The sequence below is a fragment of the Crinia signifera genome, chromosome 19 (assembly GCF_055691185.1).
Source record: "Crinia signifera chromosome 19, ASM5569118v1, whole genome shotgun sequence".
Taxonomy (NCBI): domain Eukaryota; kingdom Metazoa; phylum Chordata; class Amphibia; order Anura; family Myobatrachidae; genus Crinia; species Crinia signifera.
In genome coordinates, this window is record NC_139226.1 from 26,396,238 (window position 1) to 26,409,141 (window position 12,904).

At 48.5% G+C, this 12,904-nt stretch overlaps 1 protein-coding gene across 1 annotated transcript; it reads left to right on the forward strand.

The window, feature by feature from the left end:
* The first annotated feature begins 685 nt into the window (after positions 1-685).
* On the forward strand, positions 686-12,224 carry LOC146041759 (cornifelin homolog). The gene is made up of 4 exons (XM_083161661.1): positions 686-854; positions 3,336-3,453; positions 5,486-5,622; positions 11,124-12,224. The coding sequence occupies exons 1-4, from the start codon at positions 840-842 to the stop codon at positions 11,211-11,213; spliced, it is 360 nt and encodes a 119-aa protein (XP_083017787.1). The 5' UTR covers positions 686-839; the 3' UTR covers positions 11,214-12,224.
* The last annotated feature ends 680 nt before the right edge of the window (positions 12,225-12,904 follow it).

A 12,904-nucleotide genomic window follows, 5' to 3' on the forward strand; every position in this document is an offset into this window, starting at 1 on the left:
TACCGAGAAAATTGCTATATAAATAACATTATTATTATTGTTAAATAACATTATTATTATAAAGCTGTGTACACACGGGGGCGATAGGGGCTGAAATCGCTGGAAATATGGTCGCTGAGCGACCATATTGCCAGTGATTGGAGTGTGCACCAGCGATAAATGCGCGCTCCCGTTTTCAGCCCCTGAATGGTCGCTGGTTGGAGGAACATGCTCCTTCGACCAGCGACATCCCCTGCCTCTTCACTCAGCAGTGTTTAAATTTTCATCTGCGACCATCTCTGGTCGCAGATGAAAACGGGACACGGGGCAATATGATTGCTGAGCAATATATTGCTAGCAATATATTGCCAGCGATCATATTGCCCCGTGTGTATGCACCTTTAGTGTGATACATTCAGGTGATAGGATCGCATTTTACAATGTGATCCTGGGCGGTAAAATATTCCACCCAGATTGCATTGTAAATGCAATCCTTGGTAAATGGGCCCCTTAGAATGTTGTAGGCACGACATATGAGTATATCATTGACAGCAACATCTGCTGATGACCAATAAAGCATACAGTATTTATATGATTTCCTGTAAGCAGCAAAGGCAGAAGGAGTGGGGAATAGGAGGTGAGTGCAGGTGTATATGTGAGGGGTGACAGGTGTATAGCAGGATGAGTGACAGGTGTGTAATGAGGCAGGAATTGGGAGTGGGTCTGATTGATGGGGATGGTAAGCTGTGTTCACATGTGTACCTCCTGAATCCGCCCAGTGTCTCTCTCTGTAGCCACCTACTGTAGATAAGTCAATTCTCCTAGTGATTTCTCATACAGCTCCTTCTTCACTCGGAGACATGGCTGAAGTACAGGTAAGTGTCAGCTCTTGGGTGCAATGTGGTGTACACGCAGGGAATACTAATAGGACTGATAAGAACACATACATTTCTATTACATCTTGCCCCCTGTTCCCAACGCTTGCACCCACAGAAAGGTTAGAATATTCGTAAGGGCCAGATGTATCAAGTGTCAAAGTTGATTAAGTGATAAACAGGCAGCCAATCAGTTTATACCTGTCATGTTACAGGCAGGGTTTGAAAAATGAGAGGTAGGAGCTGATTGGCTGGTTGTTTATCACTCTCCCCTTTATCACGTTCTTGTTGCCTATTTTATTGTATACTATCGCTATGTTCCTTGCATGGTTCTCTTATACTTAGAAAAATGATTTCTCATCGCAGCTCCCATACGAATGGCATGCAGAAGACGAGGGCTAGTGATGTTTCGGGGGGTTGGGGATTGCGTGGGTGGGATTGGGGCGATATTGTAGCTGAGCTATCCTTGCTTGTACTACAATATTTACTCAAACGTTTGCAGTCAGAGACTGAGATTCTGTCTGTGTACACAGGTAGGAATTTAGGGGTGTAGAGCTTGTTGTTAACCCTCTGCTCGCCAAATGCACTGACAGGAGCTTGTTCACGTCCGCATTGTCCTCTAATATATTAACGGCCTGATTCTGGTTCACTTGCAAAAGCAAATTCTCTCTCTAATGGACAATACCATACTGCACTGCAGGTAGGGCAGATGTGTAGGGAGCGTTAGATTTGGCCGGGTTATTTTGTTCTGTGCAGTGTAAATACTGGCTGCTTTATTTTTACACTGCAATATAGATATCAGTTTGAAGTAAAACCCCACCCAAATCTAACTCTCTCTGCACATGTTACATCTGCCCCAACTGCAGTGCAGCATGGTTTTGTGAATTTGAAAAGGAATTTGCTTTTGAAAATTAACAGAATCAGGCCCTAAATCTATTGTGCAAAGATGTCTGAGGACTCATTACTGCTACCAAGTCATTTATCAGAGATGGGATGTCGCGTCTACATTGCAGTGTGATTCAGATGAACAGTAAGAGGTCAATTTAATAAAGCTTCCACAATAAAAAAAAAAGTAATGTTGCCAAAGCGACCAATCAGATTCTGTCTATCTTTTTCTAGAAAATAATGGACAGAATCTCATTGCATGCCTCCCAACTGTTTTTGGGGGCATGACGAGCAGCTTACATAGTGTTGGCCATGCTCCCACAGTGACAAAAAAGTGGGCATGGCTTGCGGAGGCGGCATCCCCGTGAGGCCATGCCCCTTCAGCAGAGGCTACGCCCCTTTTTCGGCAAGCGCCCAGTTCAACGGGATTAAAAAGTTGGGAGGCATGTGATTGGCTGCTATTCAATATCACCTTTTTTCATGTACAGAAGCTTTAGTAAATTCCCCTTAAGAACAGTGCCAGATTAAGCCTTCGGGGGGCCCGGGGTACTTTAGCCAGGGGGGCCCCCTTGCACTTGTCATTACTGGCCGCACACTGCAGGGGAGTATATTACACTGTCAAAACACAGAGTAAAGGCAGTATAAACTTGGTCAATGGGTAACTGCACATATATATATATATATATATATATATATATATATATATATATATATATATATACATATACATACCATATGAAAAGCCTATGTTTGTCCCTCTGCACCTTACTCTGTAGGAGACCTCACAGTCCTAGTGCTGCCTTTGATTAAAAACCCTCCCATGACTAAGCTGCTGCTGCTGCTGTTCTCCATGGGCATGTAATGAGCTCCACCAATTAGAGCTCAGCACAAACCTCTCATCCTCTGCCCTCTTGTGTAAAGTGCCATGGGCCTAGTCAACTCCCAGTAATGCACTGCACACTTGTGCAATCAGTGTGCCTTGGCTCCCGATGCTCAGCACCATTAATCATTGTCACATTGGCAGATAGGTGAAGCTGCAGCACTACCCCACTCCAATGCACAAAACCTTCAGCTAAAAAAAAAAAAAAAATACATGCCAACCACAGGGGGCCCCTAGCTAGTGGGGGGCCCAGGGGCACTGACCCCTTGTGCCTCCATTATAATCCGGCCCTGCTTAAGAATGTGCTGCGCACTTTTCCTACATGTGATGGAATTAGTCTAATTCTATCCAATAAATGATTGCGCGGTGAGATTGAATATTAGGCTTTGGAGAAAGCACTAATATGCAAGTGATGTTGGCAGCTGCAGTGACTCATGGCTTGTAAAATGTAATGGGCCCACACATCTACAGATCGATTGTCAGATTGGAACAAAAACCTGGTAATATCTGCGTGACAGCTTTTGGCAGTTTTACAACATTTCAAAGCAAATGGTCAACTGTCATCTGCTGTCATCCACTACCAGGATTTTGTTCCAACCAACCCAATCTGACAATCGATCTGTAGATGTATGGTCAGCTGATGAATGATAAATCTCTATATTGTACAATTTTCCCAACAGCCTAAGTAGCTCATCAATGTTCCTTTCTTTCTGCAGATCCCACTGACATTCCCAGTCAACACGGAACAAGTGGTCCAAGTGTATACCACTACCACTTCCAACACATCCCAGTGGAATTCTGAGGTCACAGACTGTTGTAACGATGTAGGCATCTGTAAGTACGAACTGGAACCTTCTCACATACAGAACATGTGACAAGTTACATATGGAGGCATAACATATATACCAACAGTCATATACAAATAGGGTGTACTATAAGCGATATACAGTTATAAGACAGTCAATAGGTCGACCCCATATGCTCGAAATGCATTAGGGTCAACAGAATACTTGCCTACTTTGAAAACTAGTTTCAGGGAGATTATAGTTGGTAGTAAAATTTTGCGCAGCGCCCCATTGAGGGGGGTGTCAAGCTCCCCCCAAAGGGTGGGTCTAGTTCCATATATGGAGAGACCTAGAAGCGTGGGTGTGTACTGCTGTATCTAAGAGGAATCTTTGAAAATGACTTATATCCAAAAGGCAGCTGATCCCCCAAAGCAGTTAGAACAGTAAGGGATACTATACTTGCTAAAGGAAAGTCACTGATACGTGTCAGGGATTGTTCATCTATTGTGTTTTACACGTGGTTCCGTATAAATGGCCACAAGAAATGCATGTAGCCAGAGGGATCATCACCAATGCTAGGAAATGGTGCTGATGATTCAATGTAAATGTATCTATTTCTCTTTCCTTATTTTTCCCCAAAATATAACCGTGTAATGTGGTTAGGTGACATGAGGGAGATTGCTAGACTAATGAGGGAAAGAGGTAGATTGCTAGACTAATGAGGAAGATTGCTGCTATGTCAGGGAGTCTCCTGCAGAATGGGAGGTAACTATGGTGTAACAGTGTAATGTGGGCTTGGTGACATGAGGGAGATTGCTAGACTAATCAGGGAGAGAGGGAGATTGCTGCTATTTCAAGGAGTCTCCTGCAGAATGCAGGAGGGTAGGCAACTTCAACAGGGTCGACAGGTAAAAGCACATGGAGTGGGCTATTGCACCAGGACTAATTGTATTTCATGAATTTTAGGAAATAAAGAAAACCCCTCTTTTGTATATAATTGGCAAGAATTAGACATTTAAGTTAATGGTATACAGGTATACTTGTTCTCCTCTGCTGTATGGACAGGTAAAAGTAGACAGTACAGCAGGTCAGAGTGGTCAAAAATTGACACAAAAAGATCAATGCATGTTTTTGTTAATGTATTTTGGTGTAATTTTGCATGTTTCATCACCTGTGACCACAATTATTAATGATGTAGACCCTCAGGGGTTCGCTTCACTCACCATGCTTTGAGTGAGGTGCCCCGATCCGCTAATACTGCGGGTCACTATTCCCAATCATAGTCCACGGGGAAGGTAAACCAAGCAAAAGAAGAGAGAAAATCCTGTCACGGCCATGCAGAGTGCGCAACAGAAGTGCTGATACTTACCCGTCGGGGCACGCCAGTTCTCCTATCTGACGTCTTCTCCGTCAGCTCCTGGGTATGGGTGCCGCCATCTTGCTTCGGTCATCTGATCGGCCAGTGACCAATCTGAGCCTGATCTGACTCAGCTGATCTGTTCAGCCAATGGCTGCTCCTCCATTGGTCTGGAATTCCCAGCTTAAGCCTTCAGTTATTTCCTGCCCGCACAAACTCCCTCACCGGCAGCATTGAATACCGCCCAGTGTCTATATATAATCCAGAACCCCCTACAAATATGTAACTCTCATCTACATAATCAATGTATTACCATCTATAAATGAAGCCAGATAGTCTCATAGGATTCCTCTCTATCACATGTTCATAAGTGTTCATGTTCTAGGCACCAAAGGCAGAACTCTGGGAGGCAATGGAGTCATCTGCCGCCGGGCTCCTGCTCCCACGGGGGCACCTCTCCTCCCCATCACGTTTGAATCAGTTAATTGAAAGCAGTTGATATTGCTAATGTGGCTGACTCATCCTTCTAGCATCATTTTTGCAAGTATCACACCCTGTATTAGATCCCATGACCTTACTGGAGACAGATACCTTACTGATTGAGCTATTTGGGGGGGGGGGGGCACCAATAGTTATCTTGCCTCCGGGCAACTTGAATGAACTTACACCATTGCTAGGCACCATAACTACCTGTACTTACGCACAATGTTTTTCCCTCCGACAGGCTTATGTGGAGCATTTGTACCATGTATTTTGGCTTGCAAAGTGGCCTCAGACTATGGAGAGTGCTGCTGCCTGCCGGTGGTAGGGGGCGCTGTGCTCGCCATGCGTACAGGCATGAGAGAACGATACCACATCCAGGTAATTATGTTGTAAAGCTAATGACGTTCATAATAAAACACAGTCTTGGCCGCTGTTTTCCTGCTTCCTCCCCGAGAAACCTTTATAATTACATGGTTTTGAATTTGACAGCCATTGGACCCTTTCTCCGACTGACTCATATCCAGAGGAGCGGCTGCAACACAGTTCAACATTCAAATAGGGGAGGCACAGCAACAGTCCCTAACTGCCATTCCAAATGGACTCACTGGTTGTTGGTGTTTCTCCACAATTTGAATTTTGAACTGTGGTGAAGCCTGATCTCTGGAGCCGCCACTGCTCGTATCTTTGTTTCCCTCATACTTTGGGGATGATTAAGGAATCTGCATCCCGCCGCCACACAAATGGATGTGTACGCCGACGCATCCATTTGCGTACGGGCGAAAAATTATACAATGGTCGCCAACCATTGAATGAATGATTGGCGGGGGGGGGCGATCACTGATGTCAGCATTTTTCTGTGCCCACCATCTATCCCTGGCGCAAATACGCTGGGGACTGAACCAATCTGAATCAGGCCCTTTGTATACAATAACCACATCCTTGTCAGTACCCATCATGGGCTTAACTCAAATATTCTCTGTGAAGCGCTGCAGAATATGGAGGTTATCCTTGTCCACACGCAGTGTTGTGAAATTTGCAGCGTTGCGTGTGGATGACGGCCGCCTGCCCCCTTCACTCGCCAAGTTCCCCCGCACAGCTGCGAATGGATGGTTAGTATAAATCATTCGATGGTCGGCGACCATCAAATGATTTATAAGGTGCACGCAAAACTAAGACACTCTCTGGTGTCTGAGATCTGTGTGCTGCCTGTACGGGAAGAGGGCGTCAGCTGCCCACTGCCCGCACCCGCGTCACGCCCGCATTAGCCCAGCAATTTCATGCGAACACCGGTGAAATGCTGACAAGTCCCCACAGTGATGTATACAGGGTTCTGTGTGGCTCCGCCCCTTTATTGGGAGGCCGTTCCGAGTGCCTAGTCCAGGTCCTGAAATTCAAAGTAATCTCTCACACTCTGACCAGTCTCTCTCACTCTCTGCACAGTCTCTCTCTCACACTCTGACCAGTCTCTCACTCTCTGCACAGTCTCTCTCTCACACTCTGACCAGTCTCTCTCTCTCTGCACAGTCTCTCTCACACTCTGACCAGTCTCTCACTCTCTGCACAGTCTCTCTCTCACACTCTGACCAGTCTCTCTCTCTCTGCACAGTCTCTCTCACACTCTGACCAGTCTCTCTCACTCTCTGCACAGTCTCTCTCTCTCTCACACTCTGACTAGTCTCTCACACTCTCTGCACAGAGTCTCTCACACTCTGACCAGTCTCTCTCTCACACTCTGACCAGTCTCTCTCTCACACTCTCTGCACAGTCTCTCTCTCACACTCTCTGCACAGTCTCTCTCTCACACTCTCTGCACAGTCTCTCACACTCTCTGCACAGTCTCTCTCACACTCTGCACAGTCTCTCTCACACTCTGCACAGTCTCTCTCACTCTCTGCACAGTCTCTCTCTCACACTCTCTGCACAGTCTCTCACACTCTCTGCACAGTCTCTCTCTCACACTCTCTGCACAGTCTCTCACACTCTCTGCACAGTCTCTCTCTCTCACACTCTGACCTGTCTCTCTCTCTCACACTCTGACCTGTCTCTCTCTCTCACACTCTGACCAGTCTCTCTCTCACACTCTGACCAGTCTCTCACTCTGACCAGTCTCTCTCTCACACTCTGACCAGTCTCTCTCTCACACTCTGACCAGTCCATACCTCCCAACTTCTGTCCGAAGGAAATAGGGACACTCGCCGCGCGAGCGCCCAAAAAGGGGCGGGGCGTATGCAAATGAGGGCGCGGCTTATGCTAATTAGCCGCGACCTCATTTTCATACGAGAATAGACGCTGTGCGCATGCGCACAGCGTCTATTCTACTAGATTGGGGGGGTCTCCCAACTGCCACCCCCCGCAGCGGGACAATGCCTGCCGCGGGTGGGACGTCGGGACAGGACCCGAAAATCGGGACTGTCCCGACGGAATCGTGACAGTTGGGAGGTATGCCAGTCTCTCTCTCACACTCTGACCAGTCTCTCTCTCACACTCTCTGCACAGAGTCTCTCACACTCTGACCAGACTCTCTCTCACACTCTGATCAGTCTCTCACACTCTCTGCACAGTCTCTCTCTCTCTCACACTCTCTGCACAGTCTCTCTCTCTCACACTCTCTGCACAGTCTCTCTCTCTCACACTCTCTGCACAGTCTCTCTCACACACCTCTGACCAGTCTCTCTCTCACACTCTCTGCACAGAGTCTCTCACTCTCTGCACAGTCTCTCTCTCTCTCTGCACAGTCTCTCTCTCACACTCTCTGCACAGTCTGTCACACACGCTCTGACCAGTCTCTCTCTCTCACACGCTCCGACCAGTCTCTCTCTCTCACACGCTCCGACCAGTCTCTCTCTCACACTCTCTGCACAGTCTCTCTCTCACACTCTCTGCACAGTCTCTCACACACCTCTGACCAGTCTCTCTCTCTCACACGCTCTGACCAGTCTCTCTCACACTCTCTGCACAGTCTCTCACACGCTCCGACCAGTCTCTCTCTCTCACACTCTCTGCACAGTCTCTCTCTCACACTCTCTGCACAGTCTCTCACACACCTCTGACCAGTCTCTCTCTCACACACCTCTGACCAGTCTCTCACACGCTCCGACCAGTCTCTCACTCACACGCTCCGACCAGTCTCTCACTCTGACCAGTCTCTCTCTCACACTCTGACCAGTCTCTCTCTCACACTCTCTGCACAGTCTCTCTCTCACACTCTCTGCACAGTCTCTCACACTCTGATCAGTCTCTCTCACACTCTCTGCACAGTCTCTCTCTCACACTCTCTGCACAGTCTCTCACACTCTCTGCACAGTCTCTCTCTCACACTCTGCACAGTCTCTCTCACACTCTGCACAGTCTCTCACACTCTCTGCACAGTCTCTCTCTCTCACACTCTGACCTGTCTCTCTCTCTCACACTCTGACCTGTCTCTCTCTCTCACACTCTGACCAGTCTCTCTCTCACACTCTGACCAGTCTCTCACTCTGACCAGTCTCTCTCTCACACTCTGACCAGTCTCTCTCTCACACTCTGACCAGTCCATACCTCCCAACTTCTGTCCGAAGGAAATAGGGACACTCGCCGCGCGAGCGCCCAAAAAGGGGGCGGGGCGTATGCAAATGAGGGCACGGCTTATGCTAATTAGCCGCGACCTCATTTTCATACGAGAATAGACGCTGTGCGCATGCGCACAGCGTCTATTCTACTAGATTGGGGGGGTCTCCCAACTGCCACCCCCCGCAGCGGGACAATGCCTGCCGCGGGTGGGACGTCGGGACAGGACCCGAAAATCGGGACTGTCCCGACGGAATCGTGACAGTTGGGAGGTATGCCAGTCTCTCTCTCACACTCTGACCAGTCTCTCTCTCACACTCTCTGCACAGAGTCTCTCACACTCTGACCAGACTCTCTCTCACACTCTGATCAGTCTCTCACACTCTCTGCACAGTCTCTCTCTCTCTCACACTCTCTGCACAGTCTCTCTCTCTCACACTCTCTGCACAGTCTCTCTCTCTCACACTCTCTGCACAGTCTCTCTCACACACCTCTGACCAGTCTCTCTCTCACACTCTCTGCACAGAGTCTCTCACTCTCTGCACAGTCTCTCTCTCACACTCTCTGCACAGTCTGTCACACACGCTCTGACCAGTCTCTCTCTCTCACACGCTCCGACCAGTCTCTCTCTCTCACACGCTCCGACCAGTCTCTCTCTCACACTCTCTGCACAGTCTCTCTCTCACACTCTCTGCACAGTCTCTCACACACCTCTGACCAGTCTCTCTCTCTCACACGCTCTGACCAGTCTCTCTCACACTCTCTGCACAGTCTCTCACACGCTCCGACCAGTCTCTCTCTCTCACACTCTCTGCACAGTCTCTCTCTCACACTCTCTGCACAGTCTCTCACACACCTCTGACCAGTCTCTCTCTCACACACCTCTGACCAGTCTCTCACACGCTCCGACCAGTCTCTCACTCACACGCTCCGACCAGTCTCTCACTCTGACCAGTCTCTCTCTCACACTCTGACCAGTCTCTCTCTCACACTCTCTGCACAGTCTCTCTCTCACACTCTCTGCACAGTCTCTCACACTCTGATCAGTCTCTCTCACACTCTCTGCACAGTCTCTCTCTCTCACACTCTCTGCACAGTCTCTCTCTCTCTCACACTCTCTGCACAGTCTCTCTCACACACCTCTGACCAGTCTCTCTCTCACACTCTCTGCACAGAGTCTCTCACTCTCTGCACAGTCTCTCTCACACTCTCTGCACAGTCTGTCACACACGCTCTGACCAGTCTCTCTCTCTCACACGCTCCGACCAGTCTCTCTCTCTCACACGCTCCGACCAGTCTCTCTCTCTCACACTCTCTGCACAGTCTCTCTCTCACACTCTCTGCACAGTCTCTCACACACCTCTGACCAGTCTCTCTCTCTCACACGCTCTGACCAGTCTCTCTCACACTCTCTGCACAGTCTCTCACACGCTCCGACCAGTCTCTCTCTCTCACACTCTCTGCACAGTCTCTCTCTCACACTCTCTGCACAGTCTCTCTCTCACACTCTCTGCACAGTCTCTCACACACCTCTGACCAGTCTCTCTCTCACACACCTCTGACCAGTCTCTCTCTCACACACCTCTGACCAGTCTCTCTCTCACACACCTCTGACCAGTCTCTCTCTCACACACCTCTGACCAGTCTCTCACTCACACGCTCCGACCAGTCTCTCACTCACACGCTCCGACCAGTCTCTCTCTCACACGCTCTGACCAGTCTCTCTCTCACACGCTCTGACCAGTCTCTCACTCACACGCTCCGACCAGTCTCTCTCTCACACGCTCCGACCAGTCTCTCTCTCACACGCTCCGACCAGTCTCTCTCTCACACGCTCCGACCAGTCTCTCTCTCACACGCTCCGACCAGTCTCTCTCTCACACGCTCCGACCAGTCTCTCTCTCACACGCTCCGACCAGTCTCTCTCTCACACGCTCCGACCAGTCTCTCTCTCACACGCTCCGACCAGTCTCTCTCTCACACGCTCCGACCAGTCTCTCTCTCACCTCTGACCAGTCTCTCTCTCACACACCTCTGACCAGTCTCTCTCTCACACACTCTGACCAGTCTCTCTCTCACACGCTCTGACCAGTCTCTCTCTCACACGCTCTGGCCAGTCTCTCTCTGACACGCTCTGGCCAGTCTCTCTCTGACACGCTCTGACCAGTCTCTCTCTCACACACCTCTGACCAGTCTCTCTCTCACCTCTGACCAGTCTCTCTCTCACACGCTCCGACCAGTCTCTCTCTCACACGCTCCGACCAGTCTCTCTCTCTCACACGCTCTGACCAGTCTCTCTCTCACACTCTGAGCGGTCTTATTTTGCATTACAGGGAACCATCTGCAATGACTGTGTGTGTCTCACGTTCTGTGGTCCCTGCACCCTGTGTCAGATGGCGCGTGAGCTGAAACATAGGAACTGAAGACTCCGCCAGCTGGAATGTATTAACAAGAGAAACCAAAGACAATATAGATGTTAGAGATGTACACTGCCCCCCCCCCCCCCCCTATTTTGGTTTTGGATCTGGATTAATCTTTTTGTTTGGGTCGTTGGTTCTTGCTTTACAAAGTCCTTACGTGTTTTGGATTTCTTTTTTCTTTTATGCAAAAAATTGCTTCAGTATTATTATTGACCTCAATAACATAAGTTTCCTACCAAACGTGAACGCCTTACAGTTTATGATATTCTTCACGAATATTGACCAAAGGCTGGATGGATTAACAAAGTGACAGAGCAGCAGCAGAAACACAATGCAGTTATTTCTGTGTTTCAATTAGTAATGTATTAGAGCAGTGACCAATAAAAATATTTGTCTATGCAAAAAAAAGCGTCTCCAATGCCCCACAAAAAAAAAAGCCTGTTATGGAAAGAAAAGTGGTGCAAGATAGAATTATCCTTGATCCCTATCACCCACCATTATGTTATATTTGAGTGAAAAAGATCATGTACAGTTTAACAAACCAAGCACTTCGGCATCAGGGACTGTCAGTTTTTGTGGCTGAAGTGCTTGGTTTGTTTGGGCCCCCACCGAACATTTTTTTAAGTACTAACCCAGTAATTAATGAGGTTGATGTTTAGGGTATTGAGAGTGGAAAATGTATGTACTGTTCCCAAATGATGGTAACTGATACTGGACTGCTTGTTATTATTTTACAGACTATTATAATGATGCTAAATAAATTTCATGAACTGACTGCATATTGCTGCCGCTGCGCCTAACAAAAACAACATCCTCATTAATGGTGTCCGCTACACAAATATTTCCCTCATTCTGTGGCATCCTCAATTTCTATGTCATCAACTTTACTTCCCCACATTTGCAGCGGGTGCAGAAATGGTGGAAGAAACACGTAGCACTCATAGACACCATTAGACTCTCCACCGGGATCTGCGCCATTTGTGAACACACAGTTTGTTCTTCAGCCTTAGGACAAGATGTGGTACATCCCGCCACACATCACATTGGGGCAGATGTATTAAGCCTTGTAAACTGATAAAGTGGTGATGAAGTGGAAGGTGATAATGCAGTAGCCAATCAGCTTCCAACTGTCATTTTTCAAACACAGCTGATTGGCTGGTGCATTATGACAGTTGGTATTTTATGCCCTACTATCCACTAGGGCATGGAAGGAGAATAGAATAGTGCACCAAGCGGATTCAGTATTGAATCCCGGCGGTCGGGATCCCGGCGTTCAGAATCCCGACAGCCGAAATGCCGACAAGGGGGGGACGTGTATCGCCCCCCCTTGCGGGCTCGCTGCGCTCGCCACGCAGCGGGAACGGTGCCTCGCTACGCTCGGCACACTAATTTATTCTCCTCCAGGGGTGTCGTGGACACCCAGGAGGGAGAAAGTGTCGGCATTTCGGCGGTCGGGATTCCGGCCTCGGGATTCTGAACGCCGGGATCCCGACCGCCGGGATCTTAACTGCATCCCCACCAAGCATAGCGACGCACCGTGCCCAAAGCTTTGGCGATCACGCCGACCTCCCTGTCCTATCAGATACTCTAGGATGGAAGAGAGGGATAACGAGAGAATGTTCTATAGATAGATCTATGTAGAGATTCTGAGCCCTACTTTGCTGTTGATTTTAAATTCCCAAATTGATGCATTT